The sequence below is a fragment of the Sitophilus oryzae genome, unplaced genomic scaffold (genome assembly GCF_002938485.1).
Source record: "Sitophilus oryzae breed Bouriz unplaced genomic scaffold, Soryzae_2.0 scaffold_1745_pilon_pilon, whole genome shotgun sequence".
Lineage (NCBI taxonomy): Eukaryota > Metazoa > Arthropoda > Insecta > Coleoptera > Curculionidae > Sitophilus > Sitophilus oryzae.
In genome coordinates, this window is record NW_022146441.1 from 70,093 (window position 1) to 91,379 (window position 21,287).

A 21,287-nucleotide genomic window follows, 5' to 3' on the forward strand; every position below is an offset into this window, starting at 1 on the left:
AGTTACTTTGAGAGAATTAAAAACGAATATTAAAAAACGAAATAAATATTTATGAACATCAACTACTTCGAATCGTTGACTCGTGAATTTATAATCAATGATACAATAACCTCATTGCTCAACCAATGCACAGCTTAAAGGCACACAAAAAAAATCCATCTGGTTCATTCAAATCGCGAAACCATTCGATTTTCATCTTCCATTTAATTTAAGGTCAACTTTTGTAACTTAGTCGACATCACGAACGGTAAATTACCCAAGAATCATATTTGCAAACGCGATTTTACCGGGTTGTACACCGTATAGACCAGATCTAATGCCCCTACATCAGGAAAATGTTATTAAATACCGATAGAAATCAGTTTAAAGTGCTTTATATATGATTTTTTGTGTTATTATCCTATTTGGGATGAAAAAACTGTTAAAAATGGTCTTACTAAAGGTTTCTCGTTGTTTTTTGGTACTCCAGGTATATAATAATCATCGACAATGAATGAAGAAATGGAAGAAACGCTGCACGATCTTGATAGCACGCGAATCTAGTACATGCATCTCGAGATATAGCGCGAGATATTCAATTACGGTAGGTAATCGATATGTGATGAAATAGAAGAGATATGCTATGAGCCAGGATGTATCGCGGGTTAAGTAAATATGAATTAGATCATCCATATCAATTACGCCAAGGTTCAAGAACGTTTAGATTGGTACAGGACAGATCAGTGTAATTATTGCGAGTTATTGATTGTTAAGGAGTATAGAATAATCAGTGATATCATAATTTTTACATAAAAAAAACAGAATGAGATTCAGATAATATTTATTTGGGCTAAACTCTGTTTATATCTTCTGAGGTGGTCATTGAGAAGACATCAGTGTCCTGTTAAAACCCCCGTAACAATTTGAAGATTGTTCCTAATCAAATCGAGGAATTTTTTTTAATTTTTCTTCGGTTGTAAGTTCTGAGAAATTTCTTCAACCATTGAATGTCTTAAACCATTGTAGGACCCCATTATATTACATTTTCTACTTATCTAGATATTTGAATGTTCCTTCCTGAATCTATACATTCAAACGTAAGATACATATGTCTCTAACTATACCTATACGTGATTATTTTATTTATGCACGATAGTCATTTCTGTTAAGAATCTTTAAAAGAAAAATTGCGAGAAACAAACGGAATAAAACGATTGTTTTATTTCGTTTTGCATTAGGAAAGGATGACAGTGTAATGGAAATAATAACCGACGCTATTGCTAGTGCTTTATGCTTCACTGCTTGATTTATTTAAATAAATTATGTCGAACAGCCAATTCGTGACTTGACGGAATCACAGATATTTCTTTATGAAATCGTTAGCTAGTTACTCAAATAGGATTCGTAAAAATATTGTCGTTTATTTTTCGTTTTTCTTCGTTATTTTTATTTCAAGGAATTTATTACGAGTAGAAAAAATATTTTGCTGGGTTGGCGTTGGTTTCTATGTAATTTGACAAATAAATAAAGCCGTCTCTTTAGTTGTCACTTTTGAGTCAATATTTTTTAATTCTCTTTCGTGTCGATTGCTGATCCAAACTACTTCCATTTAAATCCCGAATAACTTTTAAAACGAATACCGTAAACCGAGGCTTCTTTGCTCCTTCAGAGCCTACTTTGCTCCACACTCAAAAAGAGTTTCACTTTATTATAAAATTACACCTAAGAGGAAAATGACCAAATTAACACTGCTGTATTGAAGGTTATCTATGTTAGTGTAACATGTGCAAGGAGCCCGCCATTTCTAAGTTTATTTAGGCACATAACCTTATGTGAAACTGGTGTAAGAATTTGCTCTATTTTTAATCGCCAAGATTTAGTGTGTGCACAAGTTAAGTTAAAGCTGATTTTCAAGTAAGTGTGTGCATATTATAATAAGGAATATTAGTTAACTGTTGCCTTTATTTATATTTTAACGAAACCATTAAAACAAAAATATATTTTCTCTTGTCTGGACCTGCAAAAATTTGGTATTTTGGAAGGTTACTTTGCTCCGGAGCAAAGTGGCATAACGCATTTTTCATTTTCGGGGTTACTTTGGCTCCAGGGTAAAATAATACACTTCATATCATTTTTTTTCTTTGGCAGTTAACTATGCCTAGAAATTACAAAAAAGAAAAGCTGGTGCGCGAAAAATACGCTGATTACACAGGAAGAAACCTCTATTAGGAATGTTTAAAACGAAATAAAACATGGACGTATTAATGTATTGTGAGCCGCTGAGAAGAAAAGTACAAGATTCCTAGACGAACAATCTTGAATAAACTCCAAATGTAAACATTCTAAAACCGGGCATCAGCCCATATTTACCGCTGACGAAGAAAGAGAATTTGTTCAGTGCATTATATCTTTAGGGAACTATGGGTTTCACTCAGTAATATTTGTTTACGCTGATTACATAAGTACAAACTCTATTAGATTTTTTAAACTCCTACCCAAAACATGGACATATTTCTTCAAAAAAACTGAAGAAAAGTACAAGATTCCTTTACGAACAATCTTAGAATAAAAAGGGAATGTAGACATACTAAAAAAATTGTCAAAAAATAGAAGCATATTTAAAACTGACAGAAAGAAATAAAGTTGTTAACCCATCCCTCGCTGTTAAAGTATCATTTAATCTTTTCCTGAGAATAAAGTATTATTTTATCATACCTATTACTTTGCAGATGATGGAAGGTAATTTTAAGTAGTTAAAAGAAAATAAATTTAATGATCCCTTCCAAAAGGTATTTAGTCAGAAACCCTGAATATCACAATACTTTGCCGAAAAGTCAGTGTTTCCTATTTCTGTAATTTGTTCTTAGTTTATGAGACAGGTATCTCTGTACAAAAAAAAAACAGGGTTGTTCACCACATACGACACGGAGTATTGTAGCTAAACGATGAGATCTTTATTAATTGTGGGAGTTTTGGGTTTGAATGAAGGACTATTAGAATATGTAAAAATATTTCACTACGTTATCTACACAAGTCTGAAATATCTAAGTTGTATTTTTTAACGAACACCCTGTATATTACATTTTTAGTTTCTACGATTAAAAATAAAGGCAATTTGATTGATTGTTTATTATACTTGTCCTTGTTTTTTCGAAATATTTTCACCTTGTGAATTGAGACAAAATTTTAAGGCATTTCAGCTCCACAAAAGTGTTTAATACTCGTCATTTACGAAGTTTATTGATCAGTTATTGTTGCAACAATAAAATTATTTCCTTATAATAGAGTGTCTAAAAACCCTATTTTTAAATAATTATTAGCTTCAAACCGGCATTAACTTGTTTAATTCTAAATTTGGAACGCCCCATTTTAGAGAATCACATGCACAATTTAATGTCTGTTCACCAAATTGTGTTATACCATTTTACCTATCCCTTCAAGTTTTCGTAGAAAATGCATTTTCTTATAATTTAGATCTCTACTTATCAATATACCCATGGAATATTGACATTTGAGATTGTTTTTAAAGATGTACCAAATTTTTAAAGAGTACAGATACTAATATTGTCGATATAATTCGTTTATTTCATTAAAAAAATAAAAAAAAACTGTTTAAATATTTGTTAAAGAGGACCCATTAATATGATTCCAGTATTCAAACTACATGAACTGACTGTTTGCGTTGATTAATAATAATTGCTCCAAATACTAAAAAACTGAATTTTGTATGGGTATTAGACAGTGTGATAAAAAGTAACACCTTATAAATGATATTTCATTTTTTAATAAATGTTTATTTATAACAACAGAGACTTTAATTTGATAACTTATTATTAAATTGATTTCTGACTCAAAATCCACATTTATTTAGAATAATTTTATTAACGAACACAATTAAGTATGTAATTAATTAGTATATATGGAAATAATGGTGTTATTTCAGATATTTGTTATGAGATAGGTATCAATGTACACCTCTGATACAGGGTTCACCACTATACGACACTGAATGTATGCGTAGCTAAACGATGATTACTCCAAATACTAAATTGCCAAGTTTTGGGTTCGTATTAGACAGGACTATAAAAGTAACAATTTAAAAATAATTTTACATTGATACAGAGTGTCCCCAAATAAGTAAAAATACTCTAAGTGTGATAACTTATTATTAAATGGAACACCCTGTATATTATGCACATTTTAGTTTCTACGATTAAAATAAAGAACACAATTAAGTATGTTATTAGTATATGGGCTTACAGTTTTGAAATATTTTAATTAATTTTGTACTCTTATATAAAGATTTAAATAGTTTTCTTTTTTATATATAATGGGCTAGTAATATTATCGTTTTGTTAAAAACGATAATATTACTAGCCTGTACATTTTGTACATTTGTTGCTTTAAAAACAATTTCAAATGTCAATATTCCATAGGTATATCGATAAATGAGGTCTAAATTATAAGAAAATGCATTTTCTACGAAAACTTGTAGGGATAGGTAAAAAATGGTATAATACAATTTGATAGACAATTTAATTGTGCATCTGATTCTCCTAAAATATACAGGGCATTCCATTTAAATTAAAGAAGTTATTGGCGTTTAAAGCTAGAAATTATTTATAATAAATTTTTAGACACTCTGTATAAGGTAAGGTATTATTTTTATTATTGCAACACAATAACTGATCAATAAATAAACTTCAGTAAATATTTAGTATTAAAAACTTTGATACCCTTGGAGAAATGAAGCCTTAAAATTTTTACTGCAATTTCACAAAATTGAAAATATTTTTCAAAACGGTAATTAAAGATGTACCAAATTTTTTAGGTTTAAGTATAATAAACCTTAATAAAATTTACCTTTATTTTAATCGTAGAAACTAAAAATGTAATAATATACAGGGTGTTCCATTTAAAAAAATACAACTTTGATATTTTTTACTTATTTGGGATACTCTGTATCTTGTAAAATTATTTTTAAATTGTACCTCTAATAGTCCTACATCGAACCCAAAACTTAAAAAATATATCGCTAGACCTGGCGGGGTTAAACGAAATCCCTACTATAAAAATGAATTATTTCTCGAATATTTAGCGGAAAGAAAATCTGAAAACCTTGGCAATATTTTTTCATAACCGTCGTTTTTGTTCGTTTTCGAGCGATATTTAGTCTAAGGCTTCTTTTAGGGCGGTTTAACCCTCAATTGGATCGGACCCGCCCACATTTTGTAGGGCGGAGGCTAGAAATTCGAAATCGATAGTCCGTTTGGACGCGTGTGTATGAGAGAAATGATTATTTTTATATTTCGAACGTTCTAAAATTAAATTAAATTTAATATAAAGTGGCCAGACGGTTATCATTATTCTGTTTAAAATTATTGATTATTAAAATTGTATAAAAATATTTTTTTATAAAACTAAATATGTTATACTGTTTTTCTTTTCTCAGGTAAGATTTCCGACAGACGATGACAGAAGAAAAGCAGATTACGTCAGAGAGAAACTAATAACTAAAGAGGGCTTGTTGAATAGGGCATTTCGTAGACAAGTTTATTTTGTCACCGCGCATCCCAGACGCGCATAGCGTTTAGGCGGTCAAAAAAGGAAGTTTTCAACTTTGCAAGTTAAACATTTGACAGGATTAATTAGATTGTCAGTAGCTTTTTCTATTTCTTAGCTCTAGAAGGAGATAACTACAATCTGTTGATAATCGGAGTAATAAATTGTTTTTAACTGAATGTGCCTGTTCTTTTAGCTTGTCAGAAGAGAAGATTATTGTCATTATTGATTATTTCAGATTCCACGATTATTCGGCATTTTTGTAATTTTTGTTTTGTAGTTGAGATCCAGACAAAACGTTTCCTTTAAAGGTAAGTTTTATCTCAGTAATTATTTTAACATACCTAATAGTAATAGTGAGTGCACATAATAATCGTACATTGCTAATTTAATTTTTTAGGGAGAGGGAGAGGGAGAGGGAGAGGGAGAGGGAGAGGGAGGGAGAGGAGGGAGAGGGAGAGAGAGAGAGGGAGAGGGAGAGGGAGAGGGAGAGGAGGGAGAGGGAGAGGGAGGGAGAGGGAGAGGGAGAGGGAGAGGAGAGGGAGAGGGGAGGAGAGGGAGAGGGAGGGAGAGGGAGAGGGAGAGGGAGGGAGAGGGAGAGGGAGAGGAGGGAGAGGAGAGGAGAGGGAGAGGGAGAGGAGAGAGAGGGAGAGGGAGAGGGAGAGGAGAGGGAGAGGGAGAGGAGAGGAGAGGGAGAGGGAGAGGAGAGGGAGAGGGAGAGGGAGAGGGAGAGGGAGAGGGAGAGGGAGAGGGAGAGGAGAGGGAGAGGGAGAGGGAGGGAGAGGAGAGGGAGAGGAGAGGAGAGAGAGAGGGAGAGGGAGAGGGAGAGGGAGAGGGAGAGGGAGAGGGAGAGGGAGAGTTTTTATTTTTTTTTTCTCTACTTTCGATTTTTCGAAATTAGAAAAAATACACAGCCAAAGGCAAGAAAATATTATTTACTAATATACACTAACCCGTAAGAATTTTGTTCATTTCATGTAGATAATTATATTTGACTGAAATGATAAATTTAAGAACTTTTTATTTTTTGAAATTAACCATAAATTTTTCTTCGAAAAAATGATGATAAAACAGTTTCTGTTGAACTTTTGGCACAAAAAAATTTCAAATTTATGATTTCAGGCAAATAACTATTTAGTCAACGTGTTTAATTTATGTCAATGATGACAGGAATTGATCAAAGTGATCATTTAGATTTAAAATATCTCGAGAACCAATACTCGTAGCGATTTTTACCAAGATACCTTTTTTACATAAAAAAACGTCGTAAATGTATATTTTCTTACTCAGTAGTTTTATACAGGTACGGACGAAAAGTTATTACTCTTCAAATCAGTGAGAAAACTAGTTTCAAGAGTCATATTGACATCAAAATCACATTCTTTTCTGATACCTATGGAACGACTAGGTATTATACCTGGTATTATTTCCAGTAATACAAATTATTTTCTTTAACTGCTAGGTTCTTGTTATAGAATAAAGACTATCAAAAACATTGAATACCTACGGGATACCTACTGACACTCTGTACGAGCTCCCAACCGTGCTTCCCTGTTCACTCCCAACCAAGTTAGATAAAAAAGATACTGAAGATTGCAGCCTTGAGTTGGAGTATGGCAAGGAGTATGGAGTTAAATAAATTATTATGTTCCTACACAGTATTTTATTTATAGGTTTTAATGCTTTAAAGTCTAATAATAAATTTTCGTTGTCAACAAAATAATCTAAAAAAACTAGGAAGATTTCTTATTATAAACTTGAAAGATTTGGTTCGGTTCAAATATACAAATTTTAAATTTTTGGCGCCAGTATATAGGTATGAATGCAACCTACTATATTGATAATGCGCTCATAGTTCGGGTTAGACGCCAAAGGCCGCGCCACTCACACAGTCTTCAAAAATTAACGTTGATCGGTCTCTCTCACTTTAGTTATTAGTGTTCTCTCTGGTTATAGTAGAGTACCTGTCAAAACTTTTAATAAAGTATCATTTTTGGTTAATTTAATTGAAAAATAAAATAAAATAGATATACTCTTTTATTGCGACTTGTCACGCACAGCATGACAATCAATAAAATCAAAGAAAAAATTAATTCAAAGTCAGGATTTCCCATACATTGCTATTTTTAACGTCACTCGCTATATTTGACCGATTTATCACAACCTATAAAGAAAAGAAATAAGACCTTACGTAATTTTTAACAAAAAAAAAATAAATTACACTGTGTGTTTCATGAGATCATATAGGTACGACTAGCGGTGACAAAAAAATATGTTAAATATAATTAATTGATACTACTATTAAATTTAAAAGATTTATTATATACAATTTAATTTATAGGCTTTTATAGTTTCTTTCCATTAAAATCCGGGTGTATATCGTACGATCAAAAAAAAAACGGCGTCTAGTAGTCTTCATTTCCAAGCCATCTCTAACGCCGTTTTTTTTTCGATAGTATTATATTATAAAATATAAAGAAAAATATACAGTGTGTCAATGAATGCGAGCATATTAAAAGTTTGTTTAATCTGAACAAAAAATCTAAAGAAAGGGGGGACACAATAGTTCTCTAAAATCGCGGTTATTAACTCTACAACTCTGACACAATTTAATAGACCTACTATATCTTCTAGTTTTCTATAGGTCCCAATGATGAGGCGCGAATTTTTGACAGCCCGTACAAATCTTGAGACCTCTATTATTCCTCTGTTATATGTATTGATAAATAAATCACATATTAATTTTACTGTTGTGATATTAATTACTCAACAAAACGATATGTTTATTATAATTAATTTTATGTTTTATTGCAAAAGAACTCAGATAAGATATTGTTATACTGTTATAATGTTTTTGAAGAGAGGGCATTGAAGCTTGAACAAGAAACACTTTTATGTTTTGCACATAGAGATATGAGGATGCTTGCGTAATCGCACTGAGGAATTTGAAGAATGAGTTGGTACATAATTATAATTTTAGAAGATGTTCATAAAACATTTAACCACTATAGTCGGTTAAAAAAAGTGTAGGTACCATTAATATTGCAAATTATATTTTATCGTCTCATAGTATATTATGTCTATTTAATTTTTTGATTATGTAACGAGAACTTTGTTTACTCACTTATTTCGTCGAACTGCTTGAATCCATTTTTGCTTTTGATCAAATCGGTGTGAGAAACTATGAAGCTATAAAAAAATGTTGTTTCGGGAGAGTTGAATATCCCAAAAAGTTGAGTTATTCAATGTTATTGCACCCAACAACCATGTAACTACGTCCTCATTAATATATTATAATTTATTTGTTAAATCAAAAAAATAGGCGCTATGTGCTCTATTATTGTTGGTGTTTAAAATACTTATACAGGGTTTCTCACCGTAGCCGTTCGTTAGAAGTTTTTGAGGTTAGGAAAAACTTAGAAGTTTGAAATTTTGAGACTTAGCCAAAGAGTAGATAAGACAAGAGACGACAGTTCGCGCGGTACCTTTCATGTTTGAGTGGTGGGGAGAGTGACCTCGTCTCGCTTGTCCCTTTAAATTTTCGTAATTTTTTCGCGGGAAATTTAAAATAGACTATTATTAAAACTTGCCTGTATAGCTTATAAATAGTTATACTGTATGGGTAAAGAAATAAATAGAAACGAAAAAAAATGAGTTTTCTAAATATTATATAAAATAAATTATAATTAGAAACATATTTGTCGGGGAATAAAGATAATAAAAGCAATATTTTGTATATCGTTGGTAAACAAGATAAAGTGACCAAGTCGATTTGTAAGAAATGTTTTATTTAATTATTTACGTGTATTTTTTTACATATGGACTTGAACAAGTGTAATATCACAATGTGGAGTTTATGTACAAAAAAATAGAGTTGCTCAATTTTTTTTGTAAAATTATATTACAAGCTTCTAACCATGTCTTCGATCTTTGGACTGCATTTAGTTTAATAACATAATTATATAGTATATTTCTATAAAAATACTTTTCAGGATCCTTTGGAAAAGAGTGAAATATTATGTTTGTCGAAGAATAAGATCTATTTTTTCAGTCTTTATAAGCACACACATTGCCACCATCTTGTCTTTTCCTGCTACTCGTGTCCTGTCCAGTATTCATATTTAACAATAATTACAAATTAGTACGCAACAAAAACAATACTAAAATTAAACCTTGAAAACTCTCAAAACGATAATATATCGAAAAACTCTGAAAACACACTTTAAAAAGGCAAAAATGCAAGAAAACAACTAATAAGATTTGTTTATGTTTAAGCCTGATTAGCACAGCTGATTAGCGTCCTAAAATCATAGGTTAAAATAAATAAAATTCGCCGTTGTCAGATTTTCAGATTTTATCTGTTTATCTTTGAAATCGATCAACGTAGTCATTCTGTTTCTTTGATATTATCAGTACATTGCGAAAAAAGAATCTAAACCAACCTAAACTAAAAATGTATATTTCCGTATTAACATACGTTACTTATTCCTTCTTATATTATTAATTTATTTTCAGAAAATCTTGTTTATTTTTCAAAGAAATATACTTGGCAACAGACAAAATGGGACTTGATGGGACCTTTAAATTTTAATATATCTGCGTCTCTCTCGCGAAATTCGACTTCTTTGTTCACTGTCGTCTCTTGTCTTATCTACTCTTTGACTTAGGGTTATTTAAAATTTCCTTTCATTTAAAAATGATCGTTCATAGCGGTCACTTCGAAGAATAATTTTTGTAATTATTGTGTTTACTTTTTTTTATTATGGTAGCGATACACTAACGTCTAGTGTTAATAATTAATGCCTCACCGTTATACGTTTGTTTTGTTATGTTATGTTATATTTTATACGTTTTCACTTTCGTTTTGTTCCTGTTTTGTTCGTATGTTCTAATTACATTCAATTTCATTACTTTAACATAATTATTTTATTTTAAAAAACACAAACGATATTGTCGATTCTGCCAAAAATTGAATTAAAGTAAAATATACGGATTAAAAAGAAAACCGTTGAAAATGGGTATAGGGAAAGTTATAGCAAATCGATGCAGAATTGAATTTTGCATCCAACTATCGAAAAATGTATAGGGTGTCTCATTTGAAAAAATGGTCTTTTTTGAGTTTGAAAATAATCTAATCAGTTATCGAATTTTGGACACCCTGTATGAGATAAATTAGTTGTCAATATGGACTTCGAAAGCATTAGTCCTCTGCTCCCGTTTACCGCAGAAGCGTTTATCACCAATTCAAAATGAGTAAAAGATCCAACTGTTAAAAATTGGGGTAAAAATGTAAAAATTTTCAAATAAATCAAGATATCTGATAAACAGTTGAAAATAGGTATAGGGAAACCTAATGAAACTCATCATAAAATTTTCTTAGAAATCCAAAAATAAAATAATATACAGGGTGTTCTATTTAAAATAAGGAAGTTAATGGCGACTTCCGGTGTAACCGGAAGTGGTGTGACCTTGAAAATATTTTTAAATGAAAGGAAAGGTTAAATAACCCTAGGTCTCAAAATTTCAAACTTCTAAGTTTTTCCTAACCTCAAAAACTTCTAACGAACGGCTACGGTGAGAAACCCTGTATGTATTCAAAAGAATAACGTTACCGATTTAGTTAGCGTTAATAAGTACCGGGACGCTAAAATTATGTTATGCCAAAACTCTCCATTAGTTTTTTTTTTGGATTTTATTTTTACTTGGCTCTAAATGACAGACTTATTTGTTATACCGGGTGACAATTTGAAGACGAACTGTATTTAATATTACCTCTACCGATGATAGTATGAAAATTTGGTGAAACACGTCAATTTACATATCAAGGGGGACAATTTTTGAGGCATTTGTAGTCGTGTTAGTTTCAACCCTTTGACCCCCAGGGACCCCTAAAATTTTAAATAGCAACCCCTATTTCTTTTACCATTTTTGTGTTTCTTATAGAATTCTACATAAACTGCATTATTTTCTTGAGAATTTTATAAGGAACACAAAAATGGTAAGAGAAATAGGGGTTGCCATTTAAAATTTTAGGGGTAGATGCCCTGGGGGTCAAAGGGTTGAAAGTAACACGACTACAAATGCCTCAAAAATTTCCCCCTTGACGTATTCCGCCAAATTTTCATACTATCATCGGTAGAGGTAATATTAAATACTGTTCGTTTTCAAATTGTCACCCTGTATATCAGTGTCCCATCTATCTCTAGTACATGATATTAGTCTGTATCGCAAATCCTTAAGTATAAGAAGTATAATTGAAACAGCTGATTTATTGTAACAAGTTCCGAATGAAGCTTTAACAAATTTTTATCATTTTTTTTTGGAAATTTACCAAAAAATATAAAATAATAATTCTTGTTCCTTGGATTTTTTAATTTTAATGGAGGGAATTTTAATAATGTTTTAGTGATTAAAAAAAATGACTCAATTAATCTGAAAAGTTTACTAAAATTTCGAGAAAAAATGCGCTTATCAAAAAGAAAACAAAAACAAACCCTCTCAGGCAGGAAACATATCACCAAATAATCAAACATAATCAAATAAAACACTCAAATTATTTAATTTCTACTCGAAAAAAAAACACTCCAAATCAAACCATTTTTAAATTGTGAAGATTTGTGAAATTACATATCTCAGCAAAAAAAATACAAAAAAAATCCAGATAACGACCAGTATATAAGGACTGAAATTTCGGTAAAGCAGCATCAATATTACGGTACTTATACATCCATAAACATGAAGGTACTAGCCCTTTTAGTTACTGTTTGGTTTAGTTTGGCTTCTGCCCAAAAAGACCCACATTTTTGGGATGGCAGAAATACCATAGTCCATCTGTTCGAATGGAAATGGTCAGATATAGCTTCAGAATGTGAAAATTTCTTGAGCGTCAAAAACTTTGCTGGTGTTCAGGTAACTATACTATTTTTTTAAATTAATTTTTGATATCAGAATTTTCTTTTCGGCCGTTTAATGCCAGTTAAAAGTTATCTCTTGATATTTTGTCGAATTTAGCCTCCTTGATGAGATAAACGCAATTGTATTAACCACAATTAATAAAATTAAAATAAAAATAAAATTAAAATTAATAAATATATATTTTACCTAATTTATTATTAAATATTATTACTATTAGTTATTAATACTATTAGTCCAACCCACCAGCAATTTCAAATAAAAAAATATAGGTATTTAAGATAATTACAAAAAATCTATACAGGGTTGTTCACCACATACGACACGGAGTATTGTAGCTGAACGATGAGATTTTTACAAATTGTAAGTTTAGGGTTCGTTGAAGGACTATTAGAGCTACAATTTAAAAATATTTTTACAAGATACAGAGTGTCCCAAATAAATAAAAAATATCAAAGTTGTATTTTTTTAAATGGAACACCCTGTATATTATTACATTTTTAGTTTCTACGATTAAAATAAAGGTAAATTTGATTAAGGTTTATTATACTTAAACCTTACCGTTTTTGAAATATTTTCAATTTTGTGAAATTGCAGTAAAAATTATAAAGCTTCATTTCTCCAAGGGTATCAATGTTTTTAATACTAAATATTTAATGAAGTTTATTTATTGATTAGTTATTGTGTTGCAATAATAAAAATAATACTACCTTAAACAGAGTGTCTAAAAATTTATTTTAAATAATTATTAGCTTCAAACGGCAATAACTTCTTTAATTTAAATGGAATGCCCTGTATATTTTAGGAGAATCAGATGCACAATTAAATTGTCTATCAAATTGTATTATACCATTTTTTACCTATCTATTCAAGTTTTCGTAGAAAATGCATTTTCTTATAATTTAGACCTCATTTATCAATATATCCATGGAATATTGACATTTTAGATTGTTTTTAAAGCAACAAATGTACAGACTAGTAATATTATCGTTTTTAGCAAAACGATAATATTACTAGCCCATTTGTATGCAAAAAGAAAACTATTTAAATCTTTATAAAAGAGTATACCATTAATTAAATATAACACCATTATTTCCGCCCATATACTAATTAATGACATACTTAATTGTGTTCGTTAATAAATTATTATAAATAAATGTGGATTTTTGAGTCAGAAATAAATATAATAATAAGTTATCAAATTAAAGTCTTTGTTGTTATAAATAAGCATTTATTAAAAAATGAAATATCATTTTTAAGGTGTTACTTTTTATCACACTGTCTAATGCCCATACAAAATTCAGTTTTTAGTATTTGGAGCAATTATTATTAATCAACGCAAACAGTCAGTTAATGTAGTTTGAATACTGGAATCATATTAATTGGTCCTCTTTAACAAATATTTAAACAGTGTTTTTTTTTTATTTTTTAATGAAATAAACGAATTATATCGACAATATTAGTATCTGTACTCTTTAAAAATTTGGAACATCTTTAAAAATAATCTAAAATGTCAATAGTCCATGGGTATATTGATAAAAGTTCTAAATTACAAGAAAATGCATTTTCTACGGAAACTTAAAGAGATAGGTAAAAAATGGTATAATATAATTTGATAGATTATTAAATTGTGCATCTGATTCTCGTAAAATATACAGGGTGTTCCATTTAAATTAAACAAGTTATTGCCGTTTGAAGCTAATAATTATTTAAAATAAATTTTAGACCATCTGTATAAGGTAGTAATATTTTTATTATTGCAACACAATAACTGATCAGTAAATAAACTTCAGTAAATATTTAGTATTAAAAACTTTGATACCCTTGGAGAAATGAAGCCTTAAAATTTTTACTGCAATTTCACAAAATTGAAAATATTTCAAAAACGGTAAGGTTTAAGTGTAATGAACCTTAATCAAATTTACGTTTATTTTAATCGTAGAAACTAAAAATGTAATAATATACAGGGTGTTTCATTTAAAAAAATACAACTTTGATATTTTTTATTTATTTGGGACACTTTGTATCTTGTAAAAATATTTTTAAATTGTAGCTCTAATAGTCCTTCAACGAACCCAAAACTTACAATTTGTAAAAATCTAATCTTTTAGCTACAATATTCCGTGTCGTATGTGGTGAACAACCCTGTAGACGATGACAGGTGAGTTGAATTTTTAGAAAGTAAATTTATTTCCTGAGTGCTTGAACTTGTTGAAGACCCATCATTGCCAGAAATGTTACCCAAAATATAACATGATACTTTTTCTTTTCTTTCTGGCACATGTTTTTTGAAACACCCTGTATACTGGCCATATTGCAGTAAAAACATTTTTAAATGCATATTATTCTTCTTTTTGTCTAGGTATCTCCTCCTGCTGAAAGCGTGGTCGTAGAAGGCAGACCCTGGTGGGAAAAATACCAACCTGTCAGCTACACACTAAATAACAGAGGTGGGGACGAAGCAGCCTTTACTGACATGGTCAGTCGTTGCAACAAAGTTGGAATCAGGTAAAACAATGCTTGGTTTTTATGGCTTTACAGTTTTAACTTCAGTTTACTATTTTAGAAAATAGTACTATACTTAACACTTTTTCATCTACAGCCTAGGTAATCTTATTATTCTGTTCCAGAATCTACGTTGACCTTGTCGCAAATCATATGGCCACCTCAAATGGACAAGGTTCAGCAGGTAACACCTGCGATCCCGGTTCTAAATCATACCCAGCAGTATCATACACCAGCGAAAACTTCCACACCTCTTGTGACATCGACTACACCGATGCCTCCTCTATCAGGAACTGCGAACTGACTGGCTTGAAGGACTTGGACCAGAGCCAGGACTACGTCAGGGGCAAGATCGAGGAGTACATGAACCACCTGATCAGTCTTGGAGTGGCTGGATTCCGTGTGGACGCTGCCAAGCACATGTGGCCCGCCGATTTGCAAGCTATCTTTGGCAGTTTGAATGACCTGAACACCGACCACGGGTTCGCTAGTGGAGCTAGGGCTTTCATCTTCCAGGAAGTCATTGATACATGTGAGTTGATTTATTTTTTTCCATAGCAACTGTCTGTGATTATGATAAAATACCATTTTATCGTCTTGTATAAAAAATAACAATTATTTGATTCGCTAAAAGTACTTGAAAGAAAATAAAGACTTTAACCGATATTTTTAATATTGATAAAAACACGTATATAATTAACGTTATTTTGTGTGTTTTTTTAGCGACTGGCCCTGTAAAAAACACCGAATACACTGGTTTCGGAAAAGTGTGCGAGTTCTTGTTCGGAAACGATCTTGGACCATCTTTCAGAGGTGAAAATGCTCTGCACAACTTGAAGAACTGGGGAACTGAATGGGGTCTCTTGGACGGGGGTGACACTGTTTCCTTTGTAGACAACCACGACAACGAAAGAGACAGCCAAATCTTCTTGCACTATACCAACGACAAACCGTACAAAGCTGCCATCGCCTTCATGTTGGCTCATCCTTACGATACAACAACTAGGGTCTTGTCTAGTTACAAATTCGACTCTAGTGACCAAGGTAAGACATAGAATCACTCGGTATATCATTTGGTAATGTTTTCTCAACAAAATAACATTGTTACAGGACCACCAAGCAACGGTGACGATATCCTTTCCCCTGAATTCGGATCCGATGGCGCCTGCACCAACGGCTGGGTCTGCCAGCACAGGTGGTCGCCCGTCTTCAACATGGTCGAGTTCAGAAACGTGGTGTCCGGCACCGAACTGACCAACTGGTGGGACAACGGCAGTCAGCAAATCGCGTTCAGCCGAGGAGACAAAGGCTTCTACGCGGCCACTGTCAACGAGGACATTGCCACCAGCATCAGCACGGGACTGCCTGACGGATCATACTGTGACGTCATGTCCGGTAGCTTGGTCAATGGAGCTTGTACTGGCAAGACGTTGACAGTGAGCGGTGGCCAAGTGTATGTTGAGCTCGGTGGTGCTGAACTCGAAGCCGCTGTGGCTATCCATGTCAACGCAAAATTGTAAAGGAGTTGAATAGAGAAATATGTTGTGGTTTATACCAGTACAGTACAATATTATTATTATAAAATAGGCTGTGTACATCTTTTTCATACAAATTAAATAATAGATAATTTATTTGAATTAAAAAACTGTTTTATTTCTTACCATCTTGGTAAACTCCCTTGGGAATCCCAAGGGAGTGCAATGTGCCAAAGTGTACAGAGAACTTATTTAGAAAAGATTGTTAAGTACAGTGAATTGAATTACCAGTTGAAACTATAGTCTGTCCAACGAGAAGATCCTTGGCAGTGATATATGTGTCTGTCATTTTAATTTCAAAGTAGTTTATTTTATTTTACAAAGAAATAAGTTGATACAACTGGAACGCATAGCAGGATATATTTAAAATTTGATTGACAAGATGACAAGTGATTACTTCAAAATATTGTGAAAAAAACTGTATAAAACTGAAAAAATGTAATCGAGTTATTTTATTTAATAAAAACGGTATGTGTTAATACAAAACAAACAAGAACAAGACACTACATACCAAAAAATATAAAAAAGAACTATTATTTACTTTCAAGCTTTATGAAACTACCCGCATTTATGATTATATTTATCAATATAACTTATGTAAAATACAAATTTGTAATATTCCACAGGAATAAATAAAACAACATAGGTAAATAAAAGAAACTATTTTATTAATAATAACACCTACCAAATTTTATACCTTAAAGGTTGATTAATTAACTTTAATCTTAATTTTTTTAAACCAGTACCTTTTGACATTATTTTTCTGTAGTACTAAAATCCATTATTTGCCTATCGTGTGATGTCGATATTTTACAGCTACTCCAGTTTTTAGTATGTGTTTAGTTTGATCCTTCTACCATATGGTATACAAACTTTATCGATGGCAACTTCATTGGTGTATAAGACTTTCTGCCTGGGCAGCGAGTAACCATAAACTGTGCTCTGGGTCTGCAGTTAATTTTCACTCGATTTTTCCTCCACTTGACTTCAAAAGACACAAAACACACGTAATAATACGAATCAAAATGTTCCAAAACGCAGGGTATTTAACAAAAGTTGACACAAAATTATAACCTATAATTTGGCAAGACTTTGACAAGCGTCAAAAATGACAAGAATCTAAAGGCGAGTTCATACGCATCGGCGTCCGTTTGTCGTTCATCGTTCCGTCAAACCAAGAAAATTGAAATACGATCTGTCATTTTTTAAATAAACCAATAAAACTGGTTAAAAAACAAGACACGACAAGACACGACGGACGGATTTATATTTAAACCCATCCATAGATAACTTAAAAATTAAGAAACTTTTTGTAGTAAAATAAATAGATTGGTATGGGACGTCATCTGCTTTTCTTCTGTCATCGTCTGTCGAAATCTTACCTGAGAAAAAAAACAGAGTATAGTTTATAACCTATTTAAAGTAGATATAATTCCATTCAGTATTTCAGCTAATGGCAAAAAAAATGGTCTGCAATATTGGGAACTTGCCGAATAGTCCGTACTAAGTTTTACCGTACTAAGTTTATGTTAGCTTTTTAGTTATTTACCTAGATCTTATACCGGGTGTTGCATCGTCGAGCGGGACATAGGAAATCCCATGTAAATTTTAATGGGGCCAATTATTGACTTCCCTAATTATTTTAGAGGATAATTCTATTTAGGTTTATTGAAGAGCACTAAAACCCACATTCAAAAGAATAACTTTAGATATTTTTGATTAGCTCGTTTACGAGTTATTACCGATTTCTTTTTAAATATTTCTCCTTTCTTATGGCCCTGTATTTACTTACGAGCACCAGTCAAGGTAAAAGATAACTGTCAAACGAAATTATAAAAAATTATATTATTATTAATTTATTAAAATTATGAGCACTTATTTAAAACACGCCCTGCATAGGTAGCCTTAAATAACTAATAGATATTATTAAAATATGTAGTATAAACAATACAAATAGATAATATTAATTTTAGATCAGTTCTAGGAAGTGACCATAAAGGACAGCAAACAATGTAAACAAACAGATAGATGTTTACATTATTATGGACTTTCTTCGCTAAAATATTAATGCATAAATCAATGTACGATACATTTGTCAGTTAACGCATAAAACAGATTCTATTGTATTGTTTTTATTACATTGTTTGTTCAGAGTAATAAATTAGAGAGAATTGCCAATTTACTTATAACATACATTTTTCTTTATTTCAGGTTCATTGAAATATTAATGGTATACTTGTTTTAATCACCTGGTGCTTAAATTTTTTATGAACATCTTCTAAACTAATTATAATTATGTACCAGTTCCATTTCAGTTGATTTCAACAAATTCCGACCGCTGCGCTTCAGCGGAAAAAATCTGAAATTACCAGCATATATAGTATACGCCGCCGTCATGTTGATCGCATTTAAATAATATTGAAATAGTGGTTTTGTCTTAATATTTAAGTATTTTGGTTTTTTGATTTAACGCTGTTTCGGGTAGTAAAAAATAAGTGAAAAATAACTCAAACTAGGCGTCGTGTTGTGTTGTGACAATAATTTAATGTTAATAAAATTGCCGAAAAAATGTTAACACCACTGTTCGGTTTTTATATGATTCAAAATAAAAATATATAAATTGTAAATTTAGTAATTTTTTAATGGCCATAATGCGTTCTTTCAAAATCATCGAACAACTAAATCATTTCCATAGATCCAGTGACGTACCGTGACTTTGAATTTTGGGACCAAAAACTGAAACAATAATTTGTCAAAAAAATCATATTACAGCTATATGTTTTATTCTGCATAAAAATGTTAACTAATAAGTTAGAATAATTATAATTCTTCCCTAACTAAGTGGTTTTATCGCTAAATTTAACTAAAGCTAAGTACAACACAAATCTTAAATACGTGGACTATTATAACAACAAATACGTCGTAAAAGACTATTTTGGTAGCATTCTGAACTAGAATTCAAGTTAAACATTTTAGAAAATAATTTAAAGGAAAAATGTTAATTCAGTTAATATTAGTTTTGGTATACTGCTCAGATTTATCTGGTCTTCTATCATATATTTTGGAAATTAGAGAATTACCTGAAGATTTTCATATAAAAACTGGCATTGATAGTGGTGTTGGATCACTTAAAGTTTGTCTGAATGTGCTCCCTGAAAATGATCCCGAATATTTCAAGAAATATAAAAGTGCTGGAATTAATAAACTATTCATAATTGGCTTAGAACCAAAGTTGTCTGAATCTTATGCTAACATTAAAAGCCTCTTTGAGACGTTAGATCTGCAGTCCATATGTGGAATTTGTTCCTATACTTTTGCCGCTGACTTTAAGCTTATTATGATTCTCCTTGGTCTTCAGTCAAATTCATCCACTCACACTTGCCCATGGTGTGATGTAAATGTAAAGGAAATGGAAATTAAAGGATCATTCAGAACTATAAAAAGTATTACAGAAAATACAAATTTATGGCAACAATCTGGAGGAAATATAACAAAAGCCAAAGATTTTAGTAAGCGTTTTTGTTTGAAATATTTTTTTTTGTATTTTTTAAACTGTTGGACCATATAAAAAAGGGCAATTATTTTTTAGAAAACTGTAGAAACATACCTTTAATCATTGGCGACGAAGAAACACCTGTCTTAAAGTATATTCCCCCTCCTGAGCTTCACCTTTTGTTAGGTGTGGTTCAAAAACTATTTGATTGTCTTGAATTGGAGAATACCAATATTGGAACAGAATGGATAAAAAAAGCGGGATTGAAACTAGATCATTATGGAAAATGTAACGGAAATAACGCCAGACAACTTTTAAAGAAAGTGGATATTTTGAAGACGATATCGCCCGGTAAAGAATCCTATTCAAAGTTTTTAGAAGCAAAAACCTAAACATATTTTTTTAGGAATAAAATATATTGCAGTGTTTTCTGCATTCAATCAAGTAGTTTCGAGTTGTTTTTGTCAAGCACTAAACAAACATTTTGAACGTGACATCGAACAATTTAGATTGGAAATACTCAACTTAAGGTATTAATATAACTCCAAAGATTCATGGAATTCTGCATCATGTGCCAGAGTTTATAAAAGCAAATATTAGAGCTCTAGGATTTTACTTGGAACAAGCATCTGCGAGCCATGTTCATTTTTCCTTTAAATTATTTTCTAAAAAGTTTAACTTGAATCCTCGTTCAGAATGCTACAAAAATAGTCTTTTACGATGTATTTGTTGTTATAATAGTCCACGTATTTAAGATTTGTGTTGTACTTAGCTTTAGATAAATTTAGCGATAAAACCACTTAGTTAGGGAAGAAATATAATTATTCTAAATTATTAGTTAACATTTTTATGCAAAATAAAACATATAGCTGTAATATGATTTTTTGACAAATTATTTGTCAGTTTTTGGTCTCAAAGTTCAAAGTCACGGTACGTCACTGGATCTATGGAAATGATTTAGTTGTTCGATGATTTTGAAAGAACCTTTGAATAAGAAGACTAAGGAAGGAGCATATCAAAAATCTTAGGTACACCGCGATGGGCCTCAAATATGGCCGACTTAAATTCCGGTTTATCAGTGTCGTTCTAATTTTATTTAAAAAATGTAAAACTATGATGTAGGGTAGACGTAGGGTAGAGTCAATAATTTGTTGGTATTTTACGTTGTGAATAAATGTTGGTAGTTATTAAAATTGTTATAAAAAATATATAATTCTAATAAAAACCAGATAAGTTATAATAAGTATTTATTAACACAAACATCCGAATACGCTACTGAAGCAGGTAAGTCAAATTAACGT

The 21,287-nt window shown here is 31.2% G+C and overlaps 1 protein-coding gene across 1 annotated transcript; it reads left to right on the forward strand.

Moving 5' to 3' along the window:
• Positions 1-12,224: 12,224 nt before the first annotated feature.
• LOC115881949 (alpha-amylase-like) lies at positions 12,225-16,596 on the forward strand. Its single transcript, XM_030899697.1, has 5 exons — positions 12,225-12,450; positions 14,816-14,961; positions 15,084-15,490; positions 15,682-16,002; positions 16,069-16,596. Exons 1-5 carry the CDS (start codon positions 12,277-12,279, stop codon positions 16,476-16,478), a joined length of 1,458 nt encoding a protein of 485 aa, XP_030755557.1. The 5' UTR covers positions 12,225-12,276; the 3' UTR covers positions 16,479-16,596.
• The last annotated feature ends 4,691 nt before the right edge of the window (positions 16,597-21,287 follow it).